The 18,025-nt window shown below is 43.9% G+C and overlaps 2 protein-coding genes across 13 annotated transcripts in view; one reads left to right on the top strand and one right to left on the bottom strand.

Annotated features, from left to right (window-relative positions):
* Positions 1–5,652, bottom strand: part of GART (phosphoribosylglycinamide formyltransferase, phosphoribosylglycinamide synthetase, phosphoribosylaminoimidazole synthetase) — a 44,266-nt gene extending 38,614 nt beyond the window's left edge. The window contains exons 1-2 of one of the 4 annotated variants that reach the window (XM_072616856.1): positions 5,631–5,652; positions 798–950 (exon numbers count right to left, since the gene is read on the bottom strand). In XM_072616856.1, coding sequence (XP_072472957.1) covers positions 798–942 — 145 coding nt within the window. In that variant the 5' untranslated portion in view covers positions 943–950; positions 5,631–5,652. Of the gene's footprint in view, positions 1–797; positions 951–4,473; positions 4,678–4,845; positions 4,956–5,041; positions 5,147–5,630 lie in introns of those variants that run through there. The other 3 variants (XM_072616859.1, XM_072616857.1, XM_072616858.1) reach the window with 3 other exon arrangements.
* Positions 5,194–18,025, top strand: part of SON (SON DNA and RNA binding protein) — a 35,171-nt gene continuing 22,339 nt past the window's right edge. For all 9 annotated transcript variants that reach the window (XR_011968535.1, XR_011968536.1, XM_072616832.1 and 6 more), the window contains exons 1-4: positions 5,194–5,330; positions 7,954–8,120; positions 9,974–16,378; positions 17,636–17,796. Coding sequence is in view for 7 of the 9 variants with exons in the window: in XM_072616832.1 (XP_072472933.1) it covers positions 5,254–5,330; positions 7,954–8,120; positions 9,974–16,378; positions 17,636–17,796 (6,810 nt within the window). In the remaining 2 variants the exon portion in view is untranslated. The remainder of the gene's footprint in view (positions 5,331–7,953; positions 8,121–9,973; positions 16,379–17,635; positions 17,797–18,025) is intronic.

The following is an 18,025-nucleotide window of genomic DNA, read 5'->3' as shown; positions in this document are numbered from 1 at the left end:
CTATTTTAAGTTCGTTCAAAAGACAATCTCCTTTTACATGCTGAACATTCACAATCCACTTCAAAACATAAGCCCAGAATAATGCTTCCTACCCATATTCCCAAGAGACAATTTCCATAAAGCACTTTGCAAACCATAGCTCTATGTTAACTATTAATATTACTGCTAATTCGACTAATTCAAACTATGTAAGATATGTAGAATGGTTTGACAAAACTTTTGGTTGTTATAGAATGCTATCAGACTATTCCATTCTGATAACAGAGAGTGATGAGATTGGAAGGGGGAAGACTTGGATTCAGATTGTACCTCAGACACTAATTGTGTCTCTGGCAAGTTACTTTCAGCCTTAATTTCCTCATGTGCAAAATGGGGAAATTAGAAGCATCTACCTCACAAGGTTACTGTAAAAACCAAATGAGATAATGTATATAAAGTTCTATACAAACCTTAAGGAACCATGTAATTATCCATATCATTATGAAGCACTTTTAATAAGATGTTGGCATAAAGTAATTCTGTAAGATAGAACTATAACCAGAACAGCACATCTTACACTTCTGGCAAATTGATTCACACTTTCCAATTATGGAGAGGGGAGAGAGGATTTTTTTTCCCCTAATAACCAAAACAAATAAAACAAAAAAAAAAAATCAGATGCTACTGATACTCAACATAAAATAACTAGACTGGTTACTTAACATTTAGTTTGCTTATCTGTAAATTGATAGAGTTGAGTTAGATGATCACTAAGGTCCTTTTTAGATCATACATTCTATAAATCAAAATGCCTTTACCTGAATTTGATATTTTCCCATTGTTGGCTGTTCCTGCATTTCCTGGGGCAACTATCACCTGGCTGACATGCTGAGACTGAGCAAGTTTCCAAGCCAGTGTGTGTTCCCTTCCCCCATTGCCAATTATAAGCACTCGGACTGCCATTAATTTGTCTGCAGAGTAGGGATTTAAAAAAAAAAAAAAGAAAAGAAATTGATAAACAGTGCCAGGAGAATCAAGTTCAGTTAAAATTTTAAAAAACAACTCAAATCCATTCATTTTCTCATTCCTTATTGTTTTCCTTACGTTTTGGGCAATACTTGAGACCTTTTCTTTGGCTTCTGGCTTTTTTTTTTTTAAAGTAGCAGTAGCTTAATTATTCTGCTTTTCTGACCCTTCCTTTTAAATGGTAGCACTCCCTGAGCTTGTATCATTTGGCTCTTTATTTTTCGTTTTCACTCCCTCTCCATTCATCTACTCCATACGATCATCTCTACACAACTTATTCCCCAGTCAGCCCTTCCAGTCTCAATCTTGCTTCCATAATGGTTCAATACTTAAGCCACTACTGTGTGAAAGGTATTGTGTTAGGTTCTGTTAAGAATTTCAGGTCCTGCCCTCAAGGGAAATATAGTAGGGCAAGGAGACATGAGGACAAATATGATCAGAATGAGAAAAACACACAGGAAAGGTCAGAGAATGCTATTTTCTCTGGCTGGAAGTAATCCGGGCAGACCTCGAGAAATAAGTAGTATATGAATTAGGCCTTGAAGGCAAGGATTTCCACAAACTGAGAGGTAGGACTGGAAGCTGACTGGAGGAGGACACTGAATAGGATGGCAAGAATATAGTATTTTATCCTGCAGGCAATGGGGAATGACTGAGATTTTCTGAGCAGTGGAGTGCGACCTGGTTAGACTTGTACACCAGGATAATCACTGCCACAGCATTATGAAGGGTTGGTTTAAAATAACAGGTTAAGAAATTTTTTGGTGTCATATATGGTAACAAGAATTTAAAGGTTAGGATGCAGTAGAGTGGATAGGAAGAAAAGATGCAATCAGGAGGTTATTTTTGGAGACAGTATAGACAGGACTTTGCAACTAATTGGAAAAGAGCAAAATAGGACAGTGGAGTTTTTCGATAACTAAGAGAATTTCAGATAATGAATGGCACAAACAAGGTTAGCTAGGAGGGGCAATTTTGGGGGGGATTTGTGTGAAGGAGGAATGAGCTCAGTTTTAGATATGTTGAGTTTGAGGTGCCGATCAGGTATCCATGTAGATCTGCCTCACATGCATTTGGAAATGTGAGACTGGTCATATTTCTAATCGCCTGCTGGACAGGTTCCCTTAGGCGGCTTCTGGAAACTTGTCACTTTTGATCATCAAGTTCAAAATCAAACTAGCTTTCCTCTCTTCTTCTTTGAAGACAGGGATATTTCATTTTTTTCTTTGTATTCTCAGTGACACATAGCACACACTATTAAAACACTGAATGAAACTGAATAAAATATGACAATCAAGTATCTGAAGGCCTATTATTACATAGAACTGTGCTAAGTACTTTACAAAGGCAGGGACTGCTATTATATACCCATTTTACAGATGAGGAAACTGAGGTCCAGTTTAAATGATTTCCCCTAGGTTGTACAGCTGGCTAGTGTCCAGTTATATCTGAACTCAGGTTTTCCTGACTCCAGGCATAGTGCTCCACCCACTTTGCCACCTATCTCTAGCTGTCTCAGGGGAAGGAGGGAATATAAAATGTTCATAGAAAAATGGAGCATGTATAAAAAAGTCATACAAAATCACTTCAGGATGAGGGGAATCCAACAATTTGGAAAATCAGAAAAGACTTCTAGAAGGCTGTAGTACACAAAGTAGAGGTAAAGAGGGAGGATACACCAGATATGAGGTAGAGCCTGTGCTAAGACATGAGGACAGGAAGGAAAGAGAAGACAGAATACGTGTATGCAGGAAACAACAGAGGCTGATGTGACTGAAGCGTATGAAGAGTAATAATATTTAATTGGGCTGGAAAGATAAACTGGGGTCAGTTTATGAAGGGCTTTGAGGGTCAAACGGAGAAATTTGTATTTTATCTTACAGGCAAAAGATGATTCCTTTCCGGGGACTAAGAATAGTGTTTACATTTTAAAATAAAAGTCTGAATGTATTTAAGAAGTTAAAAACCATCCTTAGCTCAGGGGCTGGCAGGATTTGGCTATCTAGGCCCCAGTAAAGATTCTAGGGCAGAGGAATGACAAGGCAAACCTAGGCTTTAGGAAGATCAATCTGCCAGAGGACAGAGTAGAAATTGGGAATGTTGGATGTAAAGAGACCCATCAGGAGACTACCTGCAACGGTCTAAGCAACTTCTGGTAAGGACCTGAAGTAGTGTAGCTGAGGCAGGAATGAAGAGGTGCTAGGGTAGAGCTGATAGGACTTGGCAACTACCTGGTACCCAGGGCCAGGCAGACAAGAACTCTGGAAGTCAGGGGTCAGGAAGACCTGAGCTCAAATTCAACCTCTGACACTTAGGACCTTGGGCAGAACTTTTCTGGACATCTAAACCTAGGTAACTCTCAGTTCTCTCATCCTTAAAACAAGTATATCTATTTCTTTTCTTAGACAGGATACAGCATTGTTCAGCTTATATGAGGATGACTTGCGGTCCATTGAATAAGTAAACAGTACAAAGCAGAAATAAAAGCTACTTTCAAAATTCCCAATTTTGTAGGAAGAAAAGCACCTACTGAAAACATTTTGGACCACATGGAAAAACCAAACTGAATGAAGGAACTCTTCAATTCTTAAATTTTTGAAAAACTGAAGAAAAAATCATTTGCTTGGATGGAAAAATGTAGCTTATCAGAAACTGGAAACCATGAGCAGGAACTTAATTAAAACCACGTTAAAAAGCAAGTGGTAAGATTAGGAAAACAAGCCTGGAAAACAAGAGCACGTGGCCAAGCCCACGGGTGAAAAAGGCCAATTCTTCCAACGCCAAGTTCATTTCAAGAAAAGCACCGCTCACAGTTAAAGTGTGGGGGAAAGCACAGGGTAAACCCTGAAGGATGAAAAAACTAAGGAAATCCTATTTGAAATACATATCAAGGAAAAAAGGAGACCAGCTACGGGAAAAGCACTCGGACCCGTCTCCTAAAATAATTAAATTTAAGTTAAATAAACGACAGGAATTCTGCCGTAAGCAGGCTGCAGAAAGATGCTCCACCAGTGACAGCGGGAGGACACGCACGTGGCCAGGCCGCGGAAGGAGAAGGCAGCCGTCCCACCCGGGATGAATGACAAAGCCTGGGCTCTCCCTCTCCTCCCGCCGACAAGCCGCGAGCGCTCTGCACACGTGGACGCCCAAAGGCTCCTCGGCCCCGCGTGCGTCCGTCCGTCCGTCCGGGAGGGAAGGACACTCCCGCGTTCCACAAGCCTTCCCACCTTTGGCGCTTATTTACGTTCCTAAATTCGTACCCGGGCACCTCAGCGGCGACACCCCCAGCCACCCAACCACCTCCCCCCAGGCCCGCGGGCCCTGGGCGGCGGCCTGCTCCTCGACCGCCCGGGAGCGTGATGCCCCTCCTGGGCCCCGTGGGTTCGACCCGGACCCGGGGAACCGTGTTCACACATGTCACGTAACGACAGCTTTGTCACGACCCCCCCCTCCCCCCCACTCTGGTACCTCTGAGGCCGCCGGGCACCCGTGAATAGTTTAAGGAGGACTAAGGGCTCTCACGGCGGGGGGCCGGCGGGCTGTTTCGCGAGAGGAGCGCGGAACACCGCCTGCACGCTGGGGCTCGTAGGCTCCCGGAGCAGCCACAGGGACCACGCAGCCCGGGGCTCAGAAACCGAGGCGGATTCAGACGGGAGGGGCGGGGGAGGGGCCGGGGGCGGAGGGAAGCAAAGGCTGTATTTTCCAGGGTCACAGGACTCTGCACAAGCATTGGGAGGAAGGCGACGAAGAGGCGGGTCCTCCCCGAGACGGCAATAAAGCCGGACCTGGCGCCCCCCTCAGGCGTGCGCGGGCTCCGCGGGAACACTGACTAGTTCTCACCTCGCCGCCAGTCTCCCATCTGGATAGTTATGCCCTTAAATCAACCCAAATCACAAAAGTACAAGCCCACCTCCCACCCCGAACGCGAACGACTAAGCCCCTCACGTTGGCGGGATTCACCCGCAGACACTGGCCCTGTAATGGCGCCTGCGTCAGGCACTAACATGGCCGCCGCAGCCCCGAGCTTGGAGCTTACGTCAACGGCTCCGCCCTCGTCTCGCAAGAACGGACCGAGAAAACGAATGCGTGTTCGCTGATTGGTTCAGTGGCAGAGCGTGCCTTCCCCGGAGCGCCAGCGGGAGCCAATGAGGGAAGAGAGATAAGGAACCGGCCGTAGCGCCTACTCCCGACGCATGCTGGGAGCCTGGAGGTCTTGGGAGGAGGAGTTGAGAGAACGGAGCGGCCGCCATGGCGACAAACATCGAGCAGATCTTCAGGTCCTTCGTGGTCAGTAAATTCCGGGAAATTCAGCAAGAGCTTTCCAGGTAACGTGTTCCCAGGCGCATCTGCCTTTAGCAGACCGCTGGTACCGATACAGTGTTCCACCGCGGTATCCCCGAAGCCGCCATCGTCCTTTGGCCTAGGCCCTGCAGGAGCCTCGCCCGGGCCTGGGATCTATTTCCTGGCCCCCGCCCCCTCCCCCACCGCCTACCTTCCTTCCTCTCTCCCCTCGCGCGCGAGGGCTTTCGTCTCTCGCTCCGTGGCGCTCTCCTCCCCCCGCCCCCCCCAACCCCCAGCCTACGGGCTGCTTTCGTAGACTTCCCTTTCTCTTCCGAGTAACCAACCTCCCTTCCGTCTTCCAGGCCCCGTTGTCCACCTTGGGGTGGGCCTAGGTTCCTCCTCCGATCCTCCTCTTCTTCCTCCTCCTCCTCCTCGTTTCCCCTCCCCCGCCCCCTCCCCCCTCACCGCCTTCATCTCCGGAGATTTCACCATTCTGTCCCCAGCCTCGGAAAGGGTGTATAACGGCGTTTTTATAGTATAATCCTAAAATTTCGTTCTTGCTAATTTTAGATTATTCTAGTTTGTGGATTATCGAGGCTTTTGGTTTTCTCTTTGCTCTTTCCACCTGTTTTTAAAAGAGTTGGAAGCAGTTAAAATTTGTTCAGTTTGTTGTTGGTTTGAAGGGGGAGATGGTTGAAATTGTGAGCGCGCGCGCGCGCGTGTGTGTGTGCCTGTGTCTGTGTTTGGAGGTTGGGAGTACAGGGGGAATCTTTTGAATTTCAGTTTTTTTCCTTTCCTGGCTTCAAATAACAAGGAAAGTTGACTTGATTAACGAACCGCTATTGTTCTTTATGCTCCCATTTTCCCCACCAAAAATGTGGGGAAAGGAAATCTGCAAAAAAAAAAAATAAAAATCTGTTTAGAGAGAAAGGAAAATAGCGAGGAGGTACTGGTTTTGCTTGGTTTTCCGTTAGTGTTTGTGCCTTGTCCACCTTATTTGGTCCTTTTTAGTAAGAAGATAGGAACAAGAATCCCTGAAGCTTAAAATATGGGTTACACTTTCTCTTATACTTTCTCCCCGTGGCTATTCACTGTCTTTAAACTCCAGCATCTTGATCCTGTCTGTTTGTTGGTCACAATGTAGTGTGAACTGAATCTCCAAGAGTAAGTTAAATAGCCAAATTAAGTTCTTAATTCTCATTTACTGAACGGTAGGCTGGATTGTGTTGGGGGGCTGGAAAGGGGTGGTGATGCCAAGGTATTGGTCATATGAGTGAACAGAATTTTCAGATGAGGTTTATTCCTGGGACTTTTATTGCATAAGTTTTTAATTTGTGTAGTGTAGTTCTATTTCGTTTGATTACAGTCCATTTTGTCGATTATGCATAGCAAATTTCTGGACCACTCAACATTTTCAGCGTTAAAGATGTGCTTAGAGGAAATCTAAGCCAATTTTAATATCAGTCCAAGCAAAGCATAAATATGAACATTAGTTATCCTCTTTCATACCTCTTGCTCTCTTACAATGTTTTTTGTCTCTCCTTGTCTTAATGTAATTCTGAACCAAATATGAATAGATTTTGGATTGTGTGCTACTAACTTCATTGTTTAATTGGCCAAAATTAGTTGTATTAGTAGTTTCATTGTGCTTCCTTGGTTATATTTCCCATTGTAATTGAATTTTTTTTGAGATTTACTTTTTTTGGGCATATGGTAATTTGATCTGACAGATCAGACCTACTTAATTTGTTTGAAAGGAACACAATCAGAATTGTAGTAAATATTTAAAATGCTTTAAAATGTGAATTGGAAGAACTTAAACATAGGTTCATTCTTTAGTCTTTTACAGACAAATGAACACAACCATAACTAGCTTAATGAGTTGTTCAGATTTAAACAGGTGAAGATTGCAGATAATATTTTAATTGTATTCTGAAAGTGAGAACTCCAGTGCTTTTTTTATGTGTACAGTGGTATTGGTTAAAGCATAATGAATTCTCATTAGTTAATTGGTTTATTTTAAATATCCTGAGCCGTTTTTGTATATAAGAGATTTCCCTAAACGTTTTTCTATACATTTATGGAAGTTTTATGTAATTTAAAGACAGCATGTGATTTATTTTTACCTTGTATGTATTTGAGTGTCTTTCTTATGCTGATGGTCAGTAATGGTAAGCAGATTGGCTAAAAATACTATTTTTTTCTTCATTATGCCCATATTCTCCTAGTGTATATTAGGCCATGCATGTGTTGTTTTTTTTTTTTGTATTTTCATGAGTTTTTTTTCTTTTTGCCAAGTATAAGTAACCAAAAGCCTCAACTTAGATTTCTGAGCGTATTGAAACAGATGAGCTTAGAAAACTTTTATTTTGGAAGTTTTTACTTGATTTGCAGAGTTGTAAAATGGTGGTAATGTGATACTATAAAATTAGAATATAAATTAGTTGGAAGTAGATTAGAAGTTAATAAAATTTGAGAAAGAGTTATTATGGTTTAAGAATATGTTTACAAAAACTATAAGAGATGGCAGTGTATCTTACATATTCAGACGTGATAATAAAGTCACTAAAATTAAGCAAATTGTTCATATGCTGTTATTTTGTGCTGATTTATTGTATATTGATATCCATGATGTTAATGAATTTTGCTGTTTTATTTTTAAATCAGTGGCAGGGTTGAAGGCCAGCTGAATGGTGAAACAAACCCACCTGTTGAAGGAAACCAGTCAGGTGATGCAGCTGCCTGTGCAAGGAGCCTACCAAATGAAGAAATAGTGCAGAAGATAGAAGAAGTGCTGTCTGGGGTCCTAGACACAGAATTACGATATAAACCAGGTAAAGTAAAAGGGATTATTTGTGTTGAGGATTATCCTTCCCTAGAAATCTCAAGGGAAGCTTCAAAGGTCTTTAGAAAGCAGTATCTTTGAGCATATTTCACAATACAGGAAACTTTTGCTATAGCCTGATTTCTTAGATTAATTGAATTTTCTGAATAATTACAGATAGATCTATTTTTAAAAGTCTTCAGACTTTACAGAAAAATCTAAAAAGGTGGTATGTTTTCATTTATACCTATTGAAGCTGAACTTTTTCTTATTTGAGGTCTTGTAGTATCATAGTGTCATGATTCTGAATTTCATACTAGTGTACGTTGATGACACCAGTTAATACTAGGATGCTAGAATTTATAGCTAGAATCCTATAGTCAAATTCTCTCATTTTAGAGATAAAAAATCTGTGGTACAGGTAGGTTGAAATAATTTGAACATTATCATCTTAACTGTGTTCTGACCGGGGGAGGCAAAGAGAAGAGAAAAGATGAAAGGTAGGTTATTTCCATTTTGTGTTACTAAAAATGTAATATAACAGATAATACTAGTTGCTTCTTATTCAGAGGTAGTCAGGGAAGCATAAAATCAACCTCACTACTGAACACCTATCTTGTATCAATCTGATGACTGACCCATACTGAATTATGTTTAGAATGTATATTAATTAAAACATTTAAATCATGAATCTTTTTAAGAATCTAAGCCATTTTGAAAAATTATCTTTTTAAGGATAAAGTAACAGATAATAAGGATTTGGGATAGAGATAATAACGTACATGAATTAAAGTAAAATAATTGTACATCTAAATTATTCAAATCTTAATTGTACTTGAAATTAAAAAAAATTATGAATATGGCTTAGCACAGTCTGACTTCTGTTACAGTTCTTTCTCTGCGTTCTTTTCTAACCTGTACATTTTGATAAGAGCTTGCAGGTGTCTGTGTCAGTGTAAATTAGTATAACCCATTTGCTTATAAATAAAATAAAATTACTTACTCTTCGCACTTAGTTGAGTGAGAATTTTATTGAACTCAACGTTAAAGATTACGAAGGTTTCTCCCTCTGAATGCCATTTTTGGGATATTTTCCTTTGAAAAATTACTTGTAAATTTTAGAATGTTTATTTTAACACTTGAGGAACTGGAATATAAGAATACCTCAAAAAAAATACCTGTGTCATTTGATTCAGTGTTTTTTGTGTTTTTAATCCATAAGGCAAAAGAAATAGAGATTTTAGGATGAACGTAATTTTATTTTAATTTTGTGTTATTTGGTGTTCTTGGTCTTTTTGGTATTGAAGAGTATAGTTTTATTAAGGTCTTAGTTCATGTGGGATGTTGAATACTTTACTTTTCTTGGTATTAATTTTTGAATCATCTCAGGCTTTATTGTTGATGATCTGACTTCGTATATATATGTATACATAGACATAACAGACAAGTAATTTCTGTGCATTGTTAAGAGGAAATAAAGCTAACACTACATGGATAATCTTTTTCTTAGTATTAATATTTTCTCTTTATATCTTTTAAAGGGTAAGTAGGGAAAAAGGTGCATTAATATATAGCTGATAACATTAAAGTGATCAGCGTGAATGGACATTTATTTTGTGGCAAACTCTGGGGCCTGCTGTTATATTTTAAATATTGGTGGGAATGTTACTGAAAAAAGTTCTCAATGAAGAGTTTTCAGACAGATTGACTTGAGGAAATGATGAATATTCTGTTGTGCCTTTATTTAAGTTATTTAAGAAAAAAATCCTTTATAGTTCTGTAAATTTTAATTTTGTTACATTTATTTAACCCAAAGTGTTGAGAGTGATCTGAAAAATTTAATGTCATTTCTTTTTATTTTAGATTTAAAGGAGGCCTCCAGAAAAAGTAGATGTGTATCTGTACAGACAGACCCTACTGATGAAATTCCCACCAAAAAATCAAAGAAGCATAAAAAACACAAAAATAAAAAGAAGAAAAAGAAGAAAGAGAAAGAGAAAGAGAAAAAATACAAGAGACAGTCAGAAGAATCTGAGTCAAAGCTGAAATCTCATCATGGTGGGAATGTAGGATTAGAGTCTGATTCCTATTTGAAGTTTGATTCAGAGCCCTCAGTGATGGGGCTGGAACACCCTGTCAGAGCACTTGGGCTGCCTAAGCCTCCTGCAGTAATGCTGAAGTCACCAACAATGACATTGGGACTGAATGAATCCCCTGCAGTTGCTCTGGAACCTCCTACAATGGCAGTAGAGGTATCAGAACCACATACTTTAGTAGCACTGAAGCCAACTTCAGTTGGGGAACTATCAGAACTACATACAACATTAGTCCCAGAACCCTTCACATTAGAGCAACCAGAGTCATCTGTGGCTATAACACTGGAATCATCTGTGAAACAGACATTGGAATCTCCTGCAGTGATGCCAGTGCCTACTACAACAGTAGTGCCGAAGTCATCTGAGGCACATATGACAGTGTCATCGGAATACAGTACAAGATCTATGCCGAAGCATTTGGAGAGTCCATCTTTAGAGCCGTCAAAGATCACATTGCTCGAGCCTCCAGCATCAAAACTGCTAGAGTTATCAGAAACTTGTGTGGTGACGGCATCAGAGACACCTGCAGAGGTCCATCCTAGGTCAAGCTCCATAACAGCTTTGGAGTTGCCAGAGGCATCTGTAACTGAAGTTCTGAGGTTGCCTGAGCAATCTACAACAATACCATTGTTGTCTGTGGAGCCTCCTACAACTATGGTATTGGAGTTGCCCAAACCACCTGCAGTCTCAGTGCCAGAGATGCCAGGGCCCCCCACAACACCAGTGCCAGAGTTGCCAGGACCCCCCACAACACCAATGCCGGAGTTCCCAGGTCCTCCTGTGACGTCGGTGCCGGAGCTGCTGAGAACCCCTACGACGTCTGTCCCGGAGCTGCCAGGGCCCCCTGTGACATCGGTGCCGGAGCTGCCAGGGTCCTACGTGACATCAGTGCCAGAGGTGCCGGGCCCCCCTGTGATTCCGGTGCCAGAGGTGCCGGTTCCGGAGGTGCCAGAGTCCCCTGTGGCATCGGTACTGGAGTTTCGGGGGCCCCCTGCAACACCGGTGCAGGTTCCGGAGTTGCCGGGGCCCCCCGGGACACTGGTGCCAGAGTTGCCAGGGCCCCCTGTGACACTGGTACATGTACCAGAGTTGCCGGGGCCCTCAGCAACACCAGTGCTTGAGTTGTCACAGGATTTGCCTGGGCTTCCAGCATCATCGATGGTGACGGAGTTGCCTCAGGAAGTGCCAAGGCAACCCACGATGGCGCTGGAAATGCCGCAAGAGTTGCCTGGGCTGCCTGTGGTGACAACAGCATTGGAGTTGCCGGGGCAGCCTGTGGTGACCGTGGCTTTGGAATTGGCAGAACAACCTGTGATGACAGCAGAACCGGAGCAGCCTACAGTGATGTCAGCGCTGGAGTTGCCGGGGCAACCTGAGGTGACGACAGCAGCAGGGTTGCCTGGGCAGCCTGTGGCTACCACAGCACCAGAGTTGCCTGGGCAGCCAGAGGTGCCAGAGTTGCGGGGGCTGCCTTCGGTGACTGGGGTCTCAGAGTTGCCAGGGCAGCCCTCAGCAACTGTAGCACAGGAGTTGCCGGGGCAGTCTGGGGCACTAGGGCAGCCTGTGGCAACTGTGGCACTGGAGTTGCTGGGGCAGCCTGTAGCATCAGAGCTGTCAGGGCAACCTACAGTAGCTGCAGCGCTAGAGTTGCCAGGGCAACCTGTGGCAACTGTAGCGCTAGAAATGTCAGGTCATTCTGTGATGACAACATCGGATCTGTCAACGATGACCGTTTCACAATCCCTGGAGGTGCCTTCAACGACAGCGCTGGAAACATATAGTACAGTAGCACAGGAGCTACCTACTACATTAGTGGGGGAGACATCTGTAACAGTATCAGTGGATCCCCTGATGGCCCCTGAGTCCCATATGTTAACTTCTAATACTATGGACTCCCAGATGTTAGCTTCCAATACCATGGACTCCCAGATGTTAGCCTCCAATGCCATGGACTCCCAGATGTTAGCCTCCAATACTTTGGACTCCCAGATGTTAGCCTCCAACAGCATGGACTCCCAGATGTTAGCCTCCAACAGCATGGACTCCCAGATGTTAGCCTCCAACACCATGGACTCCCAGATGTTAGCCTCCAACAGCATGGACACCCAGATGTTAGCTTCCAACAGCATGGACTCCCAGATGTTAGCGACTAGCACCATGGACTCCCAGATGTTAGCGACTAGCACCATGGACTCCCAGATGTTAGCGACTAGCAGCATGGACTCCCAGATGTTAGCGACTAGCAGCATGGACTCCCAGATGTTAGCGACTAGCACCATGGACTCCCAGATGTTAGCGACTAGCACCATGGACTCCCAGATGTTAGCGACTAGCACCATGGACTCCCAGATGTTAGCGACTAGCACCATGGACTCCCAGATGTTAGCCTCCAGCACCATGGATTCCCAGATGTTAGCCTCCAGCACCATGGACTCCCAGATGTTAGCCTCCAGCACCATGGATGCCCAGATGTTGGCGTCCAGTACACCAGAGTCCTCTATGCTAGGTCCCAAGTCACCTGATCCCTACAGGTTAGCCCAAGATCCATACAGGTTAGCCCAGGATCCCTACAGGTTAGGTCATGACCCTTACAGGTTAGGTCATGACCCTTACAGATTAGGACAGGACCCCTATAGGTTAGGTCATGATCCCTATAGGCTAGCTCCTGACCCTTATAGAATGTCACCCAGGCCATATAGGATAGCACCCAGGCCATATAGAATAGCACCCAGGCCTTATCGATTAGCACCCAGGCCCCTAATGTTAGCATCTAGGCGCTCTATGATGATGTCATATGCTGCTGAACGCTCTATGATGTCATCTTACGCTGCTGAACGCTCTATGATGTCCTATGAACGTTCTATGATGTCACCAATGGCTGAGCGTTCTATGATGTCAGCCTATGAGCGCTCTATGATGTCAGCCTACGAGCGCTCTATGATGTCTCCCATGGCTGAGCGCTCTATGATGTCAGCCTATGAGCGTTCTATGATGGCTTATGAGCGCTCCATGATGTCTCCAATGGCTGAGAGGTCTATGATGTCTATGGGTGCTGACCGTTCCATGATGTCATCCTATTCTGACCGCTCCATGATGTCATCCTATTCTGACCGTTCCATGATGTCCTCTTATACTGCTGACCGCTCAATGATGTCTATGACTGCTGATTCCTATGCTGATTCCTATACAGATTCATATACTGAGGCTTATATGGTACCACCCTTGCCTCCTGAGGAGCCACCTACTATGCCTCCTTTGCCACCAGAGGAGCCCCCCATGACACCACCATTACCTCCTGAGGAGCCCCCTGAGGGACCATCATTACCTGTTGAGCAGTCAGCATTACCTGTTGAAAATGCATGGGCTACTGCTGGAACAGCATTACTCTCTGAAGAACCAGCTTTACCCCCTGAGCCTCCTGTGATGCAGACAGAGATGCCAGAGTCTACAATGACTGATTATTCTGTAGGAGCTCCAGAGCCGTCAGTATTAACATCAGAGCCTGCTGTAACTGTTTCAGAGCCACCACCAGAGCCAGAATCTTCCATGACATCAACATCTTTAGAGTCTCATGTGACACAAGAGCATGCTATTATAGCGCCACAGGCAGCTGTTCTATCTTCTGGATCTGAAGCATTGTCAGAGACTGCTATATTAACTGCAGAACCCACTGAATCTCCTATTGTGACAGAGTCAGTGGAAACTTTTGAGCCCATTTTAGCATCTGGGCCTGTCTCAGAACAGATTATGTATTTGACTGAGGTGGCAGTCCCAGAGCCCTCAGAAATGGCAGTCCCAGAGGTGGTGGTCCCAGAACTAACAGAGGTGGCTGTCCCAGAACCAACAGAGGTGGCGGTCCCAGAACCAACAGAGACAGTGATTCCAGAGCCGACGGAGGTGGCAGTCGCAGGGTTGCCTGAGGTGGCTGTCCAGGGGCCGGCTGAGGTGGCGGTCCAGGGGCCGGCTGAGGTGGCGGTCCAGGGGCTGGCTGAGGTGGCGGTCCAGGGGTCAGTTGAGGTGGTGGTCCAGGAGCCAGCAGATATGGCAGTCCAGGGGTCGGCTGAGGTGGCAGTCCAGGGGCCAGAAGAGGTGACTTTCCAGGGACTGGCTGAGGTGGCTTTCCAGGGGCCAGCAGAGATGGCAGTCCAGGGCCCAGCAGAGATGGCAGTCCAGGGCCCAGCAGAGGTGGCAGTCCAGGGCCCAGCAGAGGTGGCAGTCCAGGGTCCCACAGAGGTGGTAGACCAGGGACTGACAGAGGTGATGGTCCAAGGTCAAGCAGAGGTGATTTTCCAGGAGCCAGCCACGGTGGTGGTTCAGGAGTCTGCCATGCTAGTCCCAGAGCTGACTGCAGCACTTCCGGAGCCACCTGTGGTAGAGGTGGCCATGCCAGAACCCATAGTCCTAGAGCCATCTGTAGCAGTGCCTGATGGTACTGTAGTTGTTCCAGAGCCCACACCAACGATGGAGTCTACAGTAATGACTTCAGAGCCTGGTATTAAAAGAACAGATGTAGTCTCACTTGTTGAGTCTAATCTTTCTCAACAGACCATCATACAGGAAATGTCCATTCAGTCAAGTGAAGCGGCAGATAATGAAAAAAGGCAACTGGAGAGTCATTCTTATGAAAGCATACACCGTGTAAATACACTCTTGGATGTAAATAGTCCTGTAATTGCAAAAGAGACAGAACATAACACTGCTTCTGCCACTAGCCCTGTTGTTAGTGAAGTTGGTGTGGAGAAAGTTTTGCCTGGCAGTGAGACTGATCATAACACACTGTTGACCACATGCCCTAGTGAAGCTAATATAGTTGGGACTGTATCTACCACCAGTTCCCATATTCATGAACTTGATGTAAAGGGAACTACTAAGGAGATTGAACTTTTTGCAGCAACTGTTACCAGCTCAGTAAGTAAGGCTGATGTTGAGGGACATTTACCTACTCAAGAGATTGAACATGACATGGTAATTTCAACTAGTCCTAGTGGTGGTAGTGAAGCTGATATTGAGGGACCTTTGCCTGCTAATGACATTCATCATGATGTATTATCTGCTAATAATCTACTTGGTAAGACTGATCCAGAAGCATCATTACCTATGAAAGATAGTGAACATGACACAGTAATTGCTATCAGTTATAAAGATGGTAGTAATGAAACAGAGAAAGAGACACCACTCTCTGCTAAAAATACTGAACAAGAGCCTGTATTTACTGCCCACATTTGTAATCTTAATGAAGCAGATCTAGTGAGACCTTTACTTCCCAAAGATATGGAACGTGTCACAAACCTTAGGACTGATATAGAGGGACCTTTGTCTGCAAGTGGAGTTGAACGTGACATAGTAACTACTGCCAGCCCTGTTGTTATTAGCATACCTGAAAGAGCTTCAGAATCTTCATCAGAAGAAAAGGATGATTACGAAATCTTTGTGAAAGTTAAGGACACACATGACAAGAGCAAGAAAACTAAAAGCCGTGATAAAGGTGAGAAAGAGAGGAAAAGAGATTCTTCGTTAAGATCTCGAAGTAAGCGCTCTAAGTCTTCGGAACACAAGTCACGCAGACGCACAAGTGAATCCCGTTCAAGAGCAAGAAAGAGGTCATCTAAATCTAAGTCTCATCGATCCCAAACGCGTTCACGATCACGTTCAAGACGTAGGAGGAGAAGCAGCAGATCAAGATCAAAGTCAAGAGGAAGGCGTTCTTTATCAAAAGAGAAACGTAAAAGGTCTCCAAAACACAGGTCCAAGTCTAGGGAAAGAAAAAGGAAAAGATCTAGCTCTAGAGATAATCGCAAAGTAGCCAGAGCTCGAAGTCGTACACCTAGTCGTCGCAGTAGAAGTCATACTCCTAGTAGACGAAGAAGGTCTAGGTCTGTGGTTAGAAGGAGGAGCTTCAGCATTTCTCCTGTTCGCCGCAGCCGCACCCCAAGCCGCCGCAGCCGTACCCCAAGCCGCCGCAGCCGCACCCCAAGCCGCCGCAGCCGCACCCCAAGCCGTCGAAGAAGATCTAGATCTGTGGTAAGACGGAGAAGCTTTAGTATATCACCAGTTCGACTAAGGCGATCACGGACACCATTGAGGAGGCGTTTTAGTAGGTCTCCTATTCGCCGGAAACGATCCAGGTCTTCTGAAAGAGGCAGGTCACCACCTAAACGTCTGACAGATTTGGGTAAGTCTGTCTGTAGTTTAAAAAAAAAAAAAAGGTTGGAATTGTAGAAAACTAAAAATCAACTTGAATGAGTGCTTTCTAGTTCATCAAGTTACTTTTTTGTAATATACCTTTATCTCTCTTTTTTATGTAGTTTAGTTTTGGGAGGCAGGGGGTGGTCTGGACCTATCTGTGTGGGGAATTCCTGGTATGGAAAGTCCTTCCACTTATGAAAAACTGTTAGCTTGTCTGTAGTCTTAGGTCATTGAATATGACAGAGTAGCTGCTTTCAGTATGGTTGTAAATAGTATACCTGAAAAGAATTTCAGAGTTTGTGATACTGAGAGGTTGAGTGACATTTAGTCAGGATCTAAACCCAGGCTATCTTGACTCCAAGGTTGGCTGGTACCTATCCACTATGCCATAGTCTTAAGGGTATTTGCTCCTTGGTAGCTGAGCCTATTCTGTTACCTCTCTATTCTTAGTTCTGTAGTAAATGCAGTAAGTTAATTATTCATGGACCAAATAACCTGATATTCTTTTGGAGTGTATTAGGAAAGATGTAACTTGTAAACTACAGATGTAAACCTTGGGGAGTGGAAGGGTTGGGATGAGTTGGCTTTAATGGTTCAAAACATATATGTACAAATCTCAGACTCTCTTTTTCCCGCATCTTACTCAAAATCTTTTATATTCTAAATGTATATTGTCACAAGGTAACCTGGAATGCCATTTAAAATTCCATTCTTAATCATTCTGTTCACAAGTACCATATAAACTGTAGGTTCAGCAGCTATTACTAAGTAGTTTTTGTGAGGTATAGTATTTGCTTTTGCTACAGGGAAAATAATTTTTGGGGCCGTTTTAGTAGGAGGTGTTAGTAAGGTTATTTATCATTGGTAAATTTAGATTAAGAGAACCAAGCCTGCTTTGAGCATTCATTACCAGAGCTTAAATCCTATCTCCAGTTTTAGCCACAGAACAGCTTACACCATGGTATTTAAATATTGACTCATATCATTCTAGTGTGCAAGTGTGGCTGCTTTTTCCATCTAAGTAGATTGTGGATCTCTAAATTGGATTGGTGGAGGAATGAAATTAGAGATAGAAGAAAATAGGTAATATGAAGTGTGGGTATAATTTTCCCTCTTAAAAACAGATTTCTGTAGAACTAGTTTCAAGAACCTTGATACTTGTTAACCTCTAGAAGAGTACACAACTGTTTTGACTGTATAAAATGAAAAGTACACTACTTGTAAATTTTTACTGTTCTTACAGATAAGGCTCAACTACTTGAAATAGCCAAAGCTAATGCAGCTGCCATGTGTGCTAAGGCTGGTGTTCCTTTACCGCCAAACCTAAAACCTGCACCTCCACCAACTGTAGAAGAGAAAGTTGCTAAAAAGTCAGGAGGAGCCACAATAGAAGAGCTCACTGAGGTAAGCTAGTTCAAAATTTGCCTCCAATTTTAAAATTGATTATTTCAGTGATGTTGACTCTGGAGCGTGCCAAAACCCAAATTGCGGGCTGAACTGATAATGGCTGGCACTGAGCAGCCAAAACCCGAAATACAGACATGGCAGCGGCAGAAGCTCCGTTTAGCAGGCCATTATCCGGGATGGCTAAGCTCCGCTAGCTAAAAGTTACTTCCCATTACTTTTGCTTTCC

Source organism: Notamacropus eugenii, chromosome 5, assembly GCF_028372415.1.
Source record: "Notamacropus eugenii isolate mMacEug1 chromosome 5, mMacEug1.pri_v2, whole genome shotgun sequence".
NCBI classification, from domain to species: Eukaryota; Metazoa; Chordata; class Mammalia; order Diprotodontia; family Macropodidae; genus Notamacropus; species Notamacropus eugenii.
The sequence above is the reverse complement of the archived record's forward strand: the minus strand, read 5'-3'. Positions and strand labels throughout refer to the sequence as shown.